This window comes from Motacilla alba, chromosome 3 (genome assembly GCF_015832195.1).
Source record: "Motacilla alba alba isolate MOTALB_02 chromosome 3, Motacilla_alba_V1.0_pri, whole genome shotgun sequence".
Classification (NCBI taxonomy): Eukaryota; Metazoa; Chordata; class Aves; order Passeriformes; family Motacillidae; genus Motacilla; species Motacilla alba.
This window is the reverse complement of record NC_052018.1, coordinates 89,544,818-89,557,685: the sequence shown is the minus strand read 5'-3', so window position 1 is coordinate 89,557,685 and position 12,868 is coordinate 89,544,818. Positions and strand designations below refer to the sequence as shown.

The following is a 12,868-nucleotide window of genomic DNA, read 5'->3' as shown; positions in this document are numbered from 1 at the left end:
GCATAGCCTACTGAGGGCACCTTAACCATGAGTCAGAGTGCAGCACAAATGGATGTGGGGCACTAATTAATTATAGCTTATTTTAGTTAGAACAGGGATATTATCTATTCTTAGTCACTTTTTTTTTTTAATCTTTGGAAAAGTGTCATTTTAAAAACATCCTTAGAAGAACATCTATTTTATGTCTCAATTTATACGAGTGCACGGTCTTTATTTAATTCTATGTAATTTGAAATCTTTCAATTATGTTAGTCATTGTGTAGTCTTGGGATTTCTTAATTTCTCTAGTGTAAAATGTATGTGTTCTCACTTCCTATGTAGCAATCTAAAAGTGCAGGGATTTGAAAACACACATTTGCTTTTTAAGTAATCATTGAAAATAGTTCTTTGAGATTTAGATCACGGAAATGTGAAAAGTTTCTGCAAGGTGAGGTAGGTATAACTATGTAGCATGTCAGCAGTGATTTTCTCAATAGTACTTTCATCTGTTATCCTCTCTCTCTCCAGTGGCAAGCCATTGTTAAGTTGTCTTCCGCTAAGTATCTAAGTACTCTTAGATGTGTTGTAAGAGCAAGGGCAAAAAAGATAATGAGCTGATAGTGTATGTGCGAATTTGTTTGGGTCTCCACGTGGGATGTAATGATAAAATTAAATCTGTAGTGCCTGAGATTAAACTCCAACCTCAGCAGTCATGCAGTGGTGCCACAGGACAGGCAAGAAAGTTCTATTGCATGGCAGAAAGGGGCTGGCAGCAGTCTGCGGAAGCAGAAGGGTGATGTAGTACCTGCCTGAGTCATTACATCCCACAGGAATTGCCTTTTCTGTGTCGGCCCAGATTTGCAAGGCACAGCTGCTGCAATTGCAGCCCTTACACGACAGTTCTGTAAAGGGCAGATGCGTTTACTTTTCCAGCAGTTACTGGGAACTGCCACTGTTTGATGTTCAATGTGCAGCTCAAGTATTAAGCTACAAAATGTATTAAGCTACACTAAATGTTAGTAAACAAGATTGTTACAAGTTAAATGGTGTAAAGGTCTTTACATTTTTTCATAGATAGGAGATGCTCAATTGGAATCAAGTTACCAATTTAGCTTTTGAATAATAATTTTCATCAACTGTTGACTCATTGACTCTTGTAGGAGCGGTTTTTCTATCTTTAAGACTCTGTGTGAATCCTAATCAGGCTAAACCTTACAAGCTAATTGAATTTACTTGATGTGCTTGAATTATTTCACATCCCAGAGTAGTAGAATGGAAAAAGAATGTATATTCTATGTTCTCCAAATGTAACTATTTTCCTAACAGTAAGACAAAGATGTTATTATACTTGTTAATTCCTAATTTTTCATTATCAACAGTTTCACAAATCTATAACTATTGCATCTTAGATATGGCAGGAAAGGCCTTGGTAATCAAGAATAGGGATTGTTTATAGAAAGCAGGAGCAACTGCTTTCCAGCTTTAGAAAATTGTGAAAACATGCCTTAAAATTGCCATGTTACCATCTTTTTAGGATGCTTTATAATCCTAAATTTTTCTTGCTGATCTGATTTGATTGGTCTATTTTTAGCCTGGAGTGCTAAACGCCAGGCTAAAACGCCCCTTTCTCTGTTTTTGTAAAGCTGATAGCTTTTGCTAATTTTCTCCTTCAAAAATGTTGTGCAGATGAGCATATTGACTTCTTTCAGGAATGGAATTTGGTAATGACAATGTATTAATCTATTGTGTTCACAGCTTCACTGGCAGTTCAGAGCATTAGGTGCATAGGTAAATGGAATACAGGTTATCCATACTCAGTCTTGCAAACAGCTTTTCCAAGTTTTGAATCAAAGTATAAAAGGATTACAGTTATTTGGTCCAACCATCTTAATTGCCTTCCTTTATTTGTAGATGCCTAGTGAGTAAATAAACATACTGGTGTCACAGCCATAGTTAAAACAGATTAAAGTATTTTCTAGGGAAATGGCAAACATTTGTAGCATGAACATACTAATAAATATGCAGAAAGGAAAATAAGTATGGATATGCTAAAATGTACTAATTGTCAATGGCAGGTAGTTGGGGTGACAGCATTTCACCTGGATGCCAGGGGTAATGTGGACCTGAAGACTGAGAATCATTCTATCTGTCACCTCACACCAAACACATCTTGTCACTGGCCTTTTTGAGGGAAGATTTCTCTCAAGGCATAATTTACATGAGAAAGCAAAAGGATTTTTGGAGCCTGAATTGTGTTACTGTTGAGACATCAGCATAAGCATTTCATACACTGCTGCTTTTGGATCAAATGTAAATGCTCAGGGATTCACACACTGTGGAACACTTCTGACTGAATCTGAATCAAGCAGCTTGAAAAACCAGTGAGCTCCTGCATGCAGGGAGAGGTAGTTTGAGAAGGTGTTCCGCTGGTGTTTTAGGAATTTAACTAAAGGTGCAGGAAACTCTTTTTTGGCTTAAAACATGCAGAAAGCTGCCTAGTGGGGTCAGTAAGGTTGGAAAGTTTAGCTTCCACACCTGCATTTTCTGGAACCTCCTAAACATCATCCTCGTTTCTAGAAAGCAGATAATATTTGCATTAATGCATGTCTCTAGAAAATATAACACACAAATTAGTAACGTTTCCAAGTTATGAAGAAAAATCTCATAAATTTTGGATGAGACATCCTAATTTAAATTATAGAAAGACCTTGTGGAGTTAAATAGATTATTTGGTGATAATTAAAAATGATTGCCTAATTTTCTCCCCTACACTTCATTTTTATTTTACTGATGAACGTGGGCACCCAAAATAATTTTCATTATCAAAGGTACCTTGTTTGTACAGAGATTTTTGTGAAATATTTATTGTCAGTATCACTCATGTTGCTCAGGGTAACATTTGTCCCTTGCATCCTTTTGTTTCTTGATAATTGTTGAGAGCATGTGGGAGTTTATGCAAAACTAGTGGTAATGCATGAGCAGCTGAGTTGTTATGGGACATGAAAAATCTGAGCTATGTATGGTATCCTTTGTATTTTTTAAGAGTAAAATTATCATGAGACTCGAGCACAGTCTTGTCAAGATGATTTCTTTTAGTCCTAACGTTATTCTCCAATGGACACACTTTATAAAAGAGAGATTACCTTCTGTGTTTCCTGATGGAAGTCTGCATTCTGTTTTGATCATTTTGTTTAACTACATGGCTTAAACAGAATAAATTACATTTAGATTTGGATGTGTGATACCATAATTGTGCATACTTGTGAACTGTAAGGAAAGGTTGTGTATTATTAATTGCAATATGTGTTTGTTTGCATATGGATTCTAATGCAGTTATTTAACACATTCAGCTTTTAGTATTTGTCTCAACTTTATTTGATTTTAACATGTGTTTAATAAGAAGTGGACATTGCAATTTCTTGGAACCACTTTAACTTGTAACCATTATTTTTCAGCTCCCTTGGAAGTCGCTGACTAGCATCATTGAGTATTACTACATGTGGAAAACCACTGACAGATATGTACAGCAGGTAATTCAATGACTATTTCAGAATGAACCAGTGTGAGACATTCTTTAGAAAAAGTGATCTTGTTAAACCATAAAAATCTGTTTGTGTTCTTGAAAAGATACATGATGGGAGGCCTAAGGTAATATCTTGGGGTATGGACCAGTGGTGTTACAGACTGCATTGTCAAATCCTCTGGTGCCTGCTGTACATCCCATAGCTGTGAAGAGCTTTTTAACCTATTTGTATTCTATGCTGGTTTGAAGCAGTGGGATTCCTGGCTCCTCCTTCAGTAGGGGATCAGACAGAAATGGGCTGCAGAGCAGATGCTTTAGGCTGGGAAGCTCTGCCATGGGACTGAAGGAACCACAAAAATACATTGTGTTACAGTGGTTGCTGGTGTTATGAACCTTTAATTGGTACTTCTGGACAAAGCATTACTTTGGCATTACTGGCATTTCAAAATTGAAACCATTCTGCACACAGTAGGTTTGTTCATCCTTCTGATTGAATGTTCGACTGCTTGGGTTGCTCTGGAGCAAACCATGTTAAGATTATATTGGGTGCCAATACTAGGATATTTTTAGCAGGTTTAGACAAGATGTCAAAGTTGATGCTTTTTATATACTGTACTTTTTATATATTTACTTCTTGGTTTAGACCATAAAATGCTTTAAAAGGCTCCATTTTAATTTCTTATTTAATGTTTAAGCTAGTTGCTCCTTTATTTGCCACATAATTGATGGTGATGTTATGGACAGTGTATTGAAAATAATTTTTATGCTGTAATAACTACAGCTGTACTGTTAGGTGGATTTTTGGACTTATTTCAAATTAAATGTATCAGAGGGATGATTACTTCAGGTTGTTCTGGTTTATTTGAAATTGTTTTAACATCATCTTGTTAGGGCATGGAAAGTAAGGGAAAGGTGTTTTACTGCATGGTAGAGTCTTGGAGTATCACTAGGACATTTTATTTCTATGGATAATATAAATAGAATATAATATGTTCCCTATAAAGGTATGTTTTTCTGGGTTTGTCACCATTCCTTTCACTTTAAACCTCTTTTTTTTTTGTGTTGATTTTTGTCCTAGGAAGGTGCTATCAACAGAGATTTGCTGTGCATCTTGTCAGCTGTTAATGGCTGAGCAACAGATTATCTTTAAGAATCAGATAAAAATGTGGCTTTTTTCTGAAATACTTGCTCTGGAGTAGTTGATGAAAGACTTAAGATTCCTTTCGTAGTTCTCTAGAGCTCTTTATGGTTCTATTGCTGCAACAATCAAAGTGTATGTGTTAAGATTGCATATCCTTTCATAGGATTAAGGTTTTTACAGGAAAATCACGTAGGCTTTATGGTTACCTGCAACTTGAATGCTCTGGTTAATGCCTGTGTTTTACTTGTAACTAAATAAACTTCCAGCATCCTACTCAGACCATGGCAATACACTCTGGATGGAATTCTTTAGACATGTTCTTTCAGGGTCACGTATGTGATCATCAGTAATAAAACCAGTGTAGGCCAAATGCCTAATTTTTATCCTGGTTAACATTTCTATAATCCTTCCTAAGAAGGGATCAGAACTTCATCATGCCCTTATTTAGTTTTTTTTTTTGAATGGTAAAAATTGATACAGTTCAATCAGAACAATATCTGTAGGGGTTTTTTTTCCCAAAAAGAACAAGCAGTGATCATTGAATGTAGTTCAGGGAGAAAATGTATTCAGTAATAAAGTGGAAATTTCGGAGTCATTCTTCTCTAAATCTCATGCTTGAGGGGTGGGAGAGACTGTGGGAATGGGAAGATAAAAAAGGTCAGTGCACATACTCGGATCTTAAAATACCATCTCTGCATTCTAGATTGGTGTGATTTAATATGAAAAATTGCTTTTAATTATCTTTATTTCTTCGTGTGAATGGGATGTGTTGTGTCAGGCATAAGAAAGGTTTCTTTATCATAATTTTTGCTAAATGTTATTCTTGCTAGGTTATGAATATGGTCATTTAATGGCAGTGGCACCTTGCTTTGGCAACATCTTCCTTTCAAGTCAAACCAAAGGAAGATATGTTAAAGTTCTTTGAATTTGTCTAGCAAAACTAATTCAGCCTTGAGTCATCATACCTGGTGATAGGGCACTTCTCATGACCACTGTTATAGACAGTGTTTGAGGAAGGCCAGGTGTGATTGATTGATTCTACTGAATGAAAACTTATTTGTGGTGTTCTTCTTGAGAGTCCGATTCAATGGGAAAAGACTTTATTGAGATTTCGTAAGAGAAAAAGAGTGAACACATTTAATGGTAGCTAAATTGCTCTTCTGCAAAAATATATTACATTTACCTCTCATTTATTTATTTCCACTGTTTAAAAGAGTACTAATTTAGGGAAGTGTTCAGTTCTTGGGATATTTGTAAGTTGATATTCTTAACGAAAGTTCTTAAAACCCACAAACAATTATTTTCAATGCTAGCATTAGACCCTGTGAAAAACTGGATTGGTATAGTCTGACCTCCCCTGCAATGCAGTCTGTAAGACCTGTTTGAAATACTGTTTAAGATATAAATTAAGATGTAAATTTTTTTCCAGGTAAAGCTCTTTTTGTTACATTGCTCCAGTAATTTATTACATTGCTCCAGGGATTTGTTACAAACTGGTGCTTTGTTTCTTGTCTAAATATTTTCAGTTTCAGCCTCCAGCTTTTACCAGTTCTGTCTCTAGATTTCAACAGACAGAGGTTTAATCTCAGAAACTGCAACTATTGGTGGTTTTCTTTCTGCATTCTTTCCTCTCTCTCGGTACTTACAAGTTGGTGTATCAGTGAGAATTCAAGCTGAGACATGTTCTGTTGCTTTTAGAGACCAATGTTAGCCATTGTTTTAATGTATAAAAATATAGCTTATACTGAAATGCCATTGCATGGTTTGTTTTTTTAGAAGACAGTATATCATTCCCTTTAGTAAATAAAGGAGAAAAGCAATTGTTAAATTGCATTCCTTACAACCCCTATGCCAGTACTAAAAGTTTGCTAAAATTTAATCAATGTCTATATAGTCACTTCTCATTGACACTGCCATCAGGCTTAATACAGCTTCCTACACATGCCTTTAAATTCTGACAGTGCTTCAAGGCTACTTTCATCCTTTTTTGCCCTTTATTGTATTTTCTCTTTTGCTTGCGGTAGGTGTGCAGTGAGATTTACTCATTTTTGTAGAATGGACCAGTTTGTTAGGAAGCTCTGAGGAATGTGTGGTAACCCGTTGCCTGGCAGTTTCACATGCTTCTGTCAGGCTGCAAACAAGTTCTATATTGTTGGATATAATATGAAAAGGAACGAGAGACAGTTGTGGAAAACCTGTGTCCTGCTGTTAAGCAGAGGGAGTTCACCACTGGGAGCTCCTCTGTTGGGGCTGTGAAATGTTCTCAGATTAAAAACTACCAGTTTGTGAGACTTGGAGCACGGTGCTGCTGCTGTTTTTTTCTCCTTGCTCTTGGAAAAACTGACTCAAGCAGGCAGAGCAGACCTGTTTGCATTTTTCTATGGGCCTTCTGAGGGTAAAGCAGTGTTTCCAAGTCTGGCACTAGGGAAAGATTGCTACTGTACCAACAGTGTCAGTGGGATTCACTTCTGTAGCTCCAAACAACTGGGCATCTGTGAACAGCAAAAAGCTGTTTTGGAGATAAATGGAAAAGAGCTCTCATTGCACAGGAATTAATTAATGGTGGCATGGACTGATTAGAAGTCTATTTGTTACACATTACTCCTTAAAGATGCAATTTTATAAGTCAGAGTTTTATAAATGGACAATACAGAGGCAACTTAATGAAATGGAGAAGAACAGCAGTTTATACCAGGAGGTTTAGTCAGACTGCTGGGCCAGTAAAGCTAAATTACCCTGTAACTCACCTCATGGCTCAGGCAAGGGACTCTCAGAGCATAGTCATCTAATGATAGTTTTCTCAAGGTGGGAAATAGTTTCCTGGATTATAAACCTTGCAAAAGTTGGATATCAAAAAATAACAGTACAGCAGAGAGGAGAAGTGGCAATTGCAGGTGAAATGAAGGACTGAATTTTAATCACCTGATAAAGACAGGTAGTACTGATTTATTGCTGGCTATGAATGTGACCCCTCCCTTTTTTTATCCACTGTAATGAAATTGACCATGATTCAAATTATTTTCTCTCTTGCTTTTCCTTTTTTTTCTCTCAAGTGAACAGAAGTCATGTCTTGAGTACAGAAAGTGCAGGGAAATAATGCTTTTTCTTCATCTTTTACATACAAATGTTTTGGAAAACCTGTTCGGACACCTGAACTCTGTATTTCTTGTGTCACTGCTGAAAAAACTGTTGTCTTAGCTACTTGTATAATATATGGCAATTACTAAAACTTCTCAACATTATAGAAATGCGAAATGGTTTGAGTTTGTTACAAGTATGAAGAAAGTAATGATTTAGTAAATTCACAGGCTATCTTGACAGTAGTATAGCTGTCCTGTTACTGTGATGTTCCTGAGCCACAGTTTTGATGGCATTTAATGTTAGTAAGTGTTTAATTATTTCTAAGACTCATTGGACTTTATTGTTCCTAGTACTGTGTTATAAAAGTTCAGCCTCAGTCTGGACTGAGCAGCCAAGGAGTTTTGTTACGTCACTGATGAGGAACACAATTTCATTCATTTAGTTTCTACTTAATTCTGCAATGAGGGGTAGCCACGATGTCATACATGTTTATATACATGTGATTTATGTAACCTGCCATTGTCATTTTTACAGTTTTGTTGTCATATGTGAAGCCTGTGAGTTTCACTGGGAAGGACAGTGTATCATGATTTCAAACTAATGCTAAAAATTGAGAGCTTGTTTTTCATTATTTTCATTGTGTAGAGTTCTATGCTTGTTTTGGAAGCTCTTCTGAAATCACAAATAGAAATAATTTAAAGAGGTATTGTGTGCAGTTTTATGAAATGTCATACCTTAATGTAATAAAATATTTTAATGTGTTAATTTTTCATCTAGAAACGTCTGAAAGCAGCTGAAGCAGAAAGTAAATTGAAACAAGTATACATCCCCACCTAGTGAGTATAACAACAAACTCATTTTTTGAATAATATACAGGTAAAATTGAAACAGTAACATGCAGTTACACGCATGGTATTTTCCTAGTCATCTCTCTAATGGTTACTTTCAGAATTTATTACATGCAGAGATGTAATGCAAAAATGCCAGTAACTCTTGTTTTAAGTGAAACCTTCTTACTTTACTGATCTTTGTTTTTGACCTGCAGTCTTTTTGTGTGGAATAACAAGTTTCACAAAGGCTGATCAAGTGCTACCTGTGGTCTGTTCACATGCAAAAAGAGCCTATTAATTCAAAAAGCAGTTTTTCCACAACAATCTCTTCCAAATCCCCGTAGCACAACACTTCATATTTGCGTACATGCGATATTTCAAAGTAGAAGCAGTTGTTAATGTAGTTATATAAAATAAAATCAGATAATTTCCCATTACAGTTTTATCTGGTTGATAAAATCTGTTCTTCATCTAGACACAAGAGATGTTCTGGTTCTAAATTAAAGGTAGCGCACAGCTCCAGATCTTCTATCTTTGACCACGTGCTATTAATGCAATCTTGTTTTCTTCTGAGGGGTTTTTGATCTGTATTTATTTTACATTTAAACTGGATGCTATATCTGCTTCTGTTAACATGTGGCTTGTAGGAAAAAGATAAAATCCCTCCTACATATTCATAATTTCCTCAATATTATGACAAGAGAAAGGATTCCAAATAACTTTTTTCTAAGCTTTCTGTGGGTATATTCAGTTTACTTATATATGAACTTCCCATTGTTGTGAGTGTTTGTATAACAGAAGAATGTAATAACAAAGGAAGTACTTCACAAAGATTTTGATGGCTTTTATAAATTACATACAATAGAGTTTCATTTCCATATTTCATACTGGCTTTTCTCTCTTAAACAGATGTAACAATGAAAGCAGCAGACTGTTAAATTTATTTTAATCTTATTTCGGAACAAATTTTGTGAGTTTTGAAGCTCACATCTCTAATAAGTCACACTGTTTAAACAAAGCTAAAAACTCTAGTATGAGTGTTCCCTAACCTTCTTAGATGAATGGCTGCTTTAGCAAAACCATAAGGTGCTCAGTCTTTGCATTATGCTTTTTCAGTTTAATTTCCATGGTCCATGTGGACAAATACGATTTTCAAAAAGTTCACAGTAGGGACCAGCTGTATTGGATGACAAAATGTGATTCAAAAGGTGGGATTTTTGTGTTTTTATCTTACTGCCTGTCTTTTGCCTCCATTTCAAGACAAAATCCCTAGTCAGCAGTAGGAGGATGGTAGGACTTCTCAAGGCTTTAATATCTGTGGTGGTCATGGGATTGCTAAGTGCTCTGCTTCAAGACTCATTTATTGCATTTGAAATCTGAGTAGAATTGATTCTCAGAGCCGAGTACCTTTTTGAACTTGATCATTAGGTATTTCCTGTAATTGCAAGGTTCTGTCCTTAATTCCAGAGAGTCCCTTTCAATTCATGGCATTTCTGAAAGGTAACTAAGCAACAGATCATAATGTGGAAGACTTAATTGTCTTTCAAGCTCCTCTCCTGTACCTTGAGCCCAGGATAAAGAATATGTGGAAATTGTAAAATTGTCTCTTGCTGATACAGTGAAAAAGGAAAAGGCAGGAGACAGACTTACTGGCATTTGAAATAGAGACTTGATACAGCAAAGGTTTCTTCAATTGTCATTTTAACTTTTCTTGAATATATTTTATGCTACCTAAAATGACAAGTAATTATCTTAGGAATTAATGTATCCAGCCTTGCATTGTATTGAGGGTAATTAAGACTCACAAAGTTGAAACTCTGGAAATATTGCACTTAATCTAGTGAGGAGTTATGTTAACACTCTCCGAATGTATTGACCTGTAAAGTCCTACTTCACTGAAGTATGAGAAGTTACAATAATTATGAGAATGATATAGTACAATAATATTAAAAAGCCAAACAAATATCCAAAAAACAGTTAGTTAGCCTTCTCAGAGAGGAAGTAATTTAGAAGAGAACTGAGACAGAGCAGCCTGATATATGGGTGAGTTTTGCTGTGGTTATAAGACGTGTGTTACTATGTGTACTTCTTCAGACAGGAGGCTGTTTGACCTTTTCCTGGGTCAAACAGTATTACAGGCACTGTTGCTCCTCTTGTTATACTTCACTCCAAGTCCATCCTCAACTTGTAAACCTTATCTGTTGACTTGAACCACCTTCTGAAATTCCATGCTGTGTCAGACTTTTGTTAATGCTTTGACCCCTGAGAGTTGGTATTTTATGAGCTTGCCAAGTAGCTTAGACCATGTGAGCACAGTAAAAGCTGCAAATTTGGAGTGTCAGAGCAGCTCTTAACATCGCAAGTGTCTGACAATGCTGAAAGTAATAGAGGAGTACAAAAATTACTCTTGCTGTTTAGAGAAGATTTTATAGATGTTGTCAGCACACATCAGAATTCCGGAATTAAATTGTTTGTCTTCATGTTGACTAACCAGTTAATAAAACCACCTTTTTTTTTTTTTTCCCAACTTTTAAAACAAATTATTTAAAGCAATAAACCAAATCCCAATCAAATATCCAGCAACAATGGGAAACCTGCTGCAGTCAACGGAGCAATGGGAGCTTCTTACCAAGCACAAGCCACAGTAATAGGTCGGGCTTGTGAAAGCTGCTATAGTAAGTAAATATGTTTTTTAATTACTCAAGAGTTTGGGTGAATCAATATGTGCTGTTAGAAAAAAAAGGTATGTACTTTTTTCAGGATGTGACAGAGGATAATTCGCATTTGCTCTTATGGCAGAAATATCTTTAAAATTAGAGCTGACTTCAATATATTAATTAAAGTATTCAAATTTCTTTATGATTCATTTTTAAACAATCTATAAAGCACAGAAAGTTTAAGTAATATAATATGGTGTCATTGATCTATTATTCCTTTACCTTCACAAAGCTAGATTCAAATTTATTTTTGGTTTGTCTTTAGGGCTGCATGGTTTTTGAGTTTGTTTTTTTTCTTTGAATGATTTTTGAATGAGTGTTTTTGGAGTGTTTTTCCCTCTCTGTTGTTGTTGGGGAACATGGGGAGGACTACTGTTTCTTTCTAGTATGTTGTGTGTTTCTGATAATTTTTGTTGGACTTCTTGGAATAGCAGGCCTCAACAGAGGTTATGTGAGAGCAGATATAAAATCCAAATCAATTAGCCTGTCTTCCAGGGTGAGATTAGAAATGGTGGGTTTGTTGTTTGGTTTTTTTTCCTGGTAGTCCTCTGGGAGAAAATCTCAGAAATACAAAGTCCCTGGTTTGAAGTTCATTTTAGAAGCATTTCCAAATTTCCATTTGGAGTTCACCTCTCTGGTGGTTTTGTAAAAAAATGAAGCAACAAACAATTAAATTTCCTACTTTATGTGTCAAATGTATTAAATATTTATCCTTACAATGCTTTGCTATTGCCATATGTTACGGCTGTAGATAGTAATCTATTACAGCATTTGGATTGATTGTAGTGAATGTAGCATGCACCAGTTCACCTGTGCTGCTTTCTCCTCCTTAGCTCCGCAGTCTCACCAATGGTATTCTTGGGGCCCTCCTAATATGCAATGTAGGTTGTGTGCATCTTGCTGGATTTATTGGAAGAAATATGGTGGCCTGAAAATGCCCACACAGACAGATGAAGATAAGCTGTCTTCCAGCCAACCTACAGAGGTAGGATTGTGTAGACAAACTTTTCTAAAACATGGTGCTTTCACAAGACTGCTGTGATTTGATTATTTAATGGAATGGTTTTTATGTATGTATTCAACTTTGGTATTACAAAACTCAGTTTATTAATCCTTTTTCTGTGTTAGGTAGAACTGTACAGTGCTCAGGCCTTGCCATATCTTTATTTGACATCCTCTTGTATAAACAAGCATATGCTTTCTGCATTTTTGGTGTACAAATGTCATTTTGTCTGTCAAATGGTGTGTTATCCCTGAAATGTTAAATCTGCTATACAATATCTTATTTAGGATGGCATTATATATCCATTTTCAATAGAGTTGTCTGCTCTGTGGCTTCTTGCACAGACCTGTTTTTTGTAAAGTGCTTAGACATGTTATTCACATGTTCCTGTGAGTTCTACATCAGATTAATGGCAAGAGTAGAAAGACTTCTTTTTTCCCCCTGTAGTGTCTGACTTTTACAGACATTATGTGCTTTTTGCTTAAGCAAATTTTGGACCTTGTGATTTTGTCTGATGCTTCCTGATTAGAGCTAACATAGGTTGAAGAAAAAAAAGTCAAAATGGTTGATGGTTTTTGAACACAGCATTAAAAT

General features: G+C 35.8%; 1 protein-coding gene across 5 annotated transcripts in view; it reads left to right on the top strand.

Annotated features, from left to right (window-relative positions):
* MTA3 (metastasis associated 1 family member 3) overlaps positions 1 to 12,868 on the top strand; it is a 138,050-nt gene that overhangs the window by 71,341 nt on the left and 53,841 nt on the right. For all 5 annotated transcript variants that reach the window (XM_038131060.1, XM_038131059.1, XM_038131058.1 and 2 more), the window contains exons 10-13: positions 3,435 to 3,509; positions 8,502 to 8,560; positions 11,105 to 11,229; positions 12,105 to 12,256. In XM_038131060.1, the coding sequence (XP_037986988.1) occupies positions 3,435 to 3,509; positions 8,502 to 8,560; positions 11,105 to 11,229; positions 12,105 to 12,256 (411 nt within the window). The remainder of the gene's footprint in view (positions 1 to 3,434; positions 3,510 to 8,501; positions 8,561 to 11,104; positions 11,230 to 12,104; positions 12,257 to 12,868) is intronic.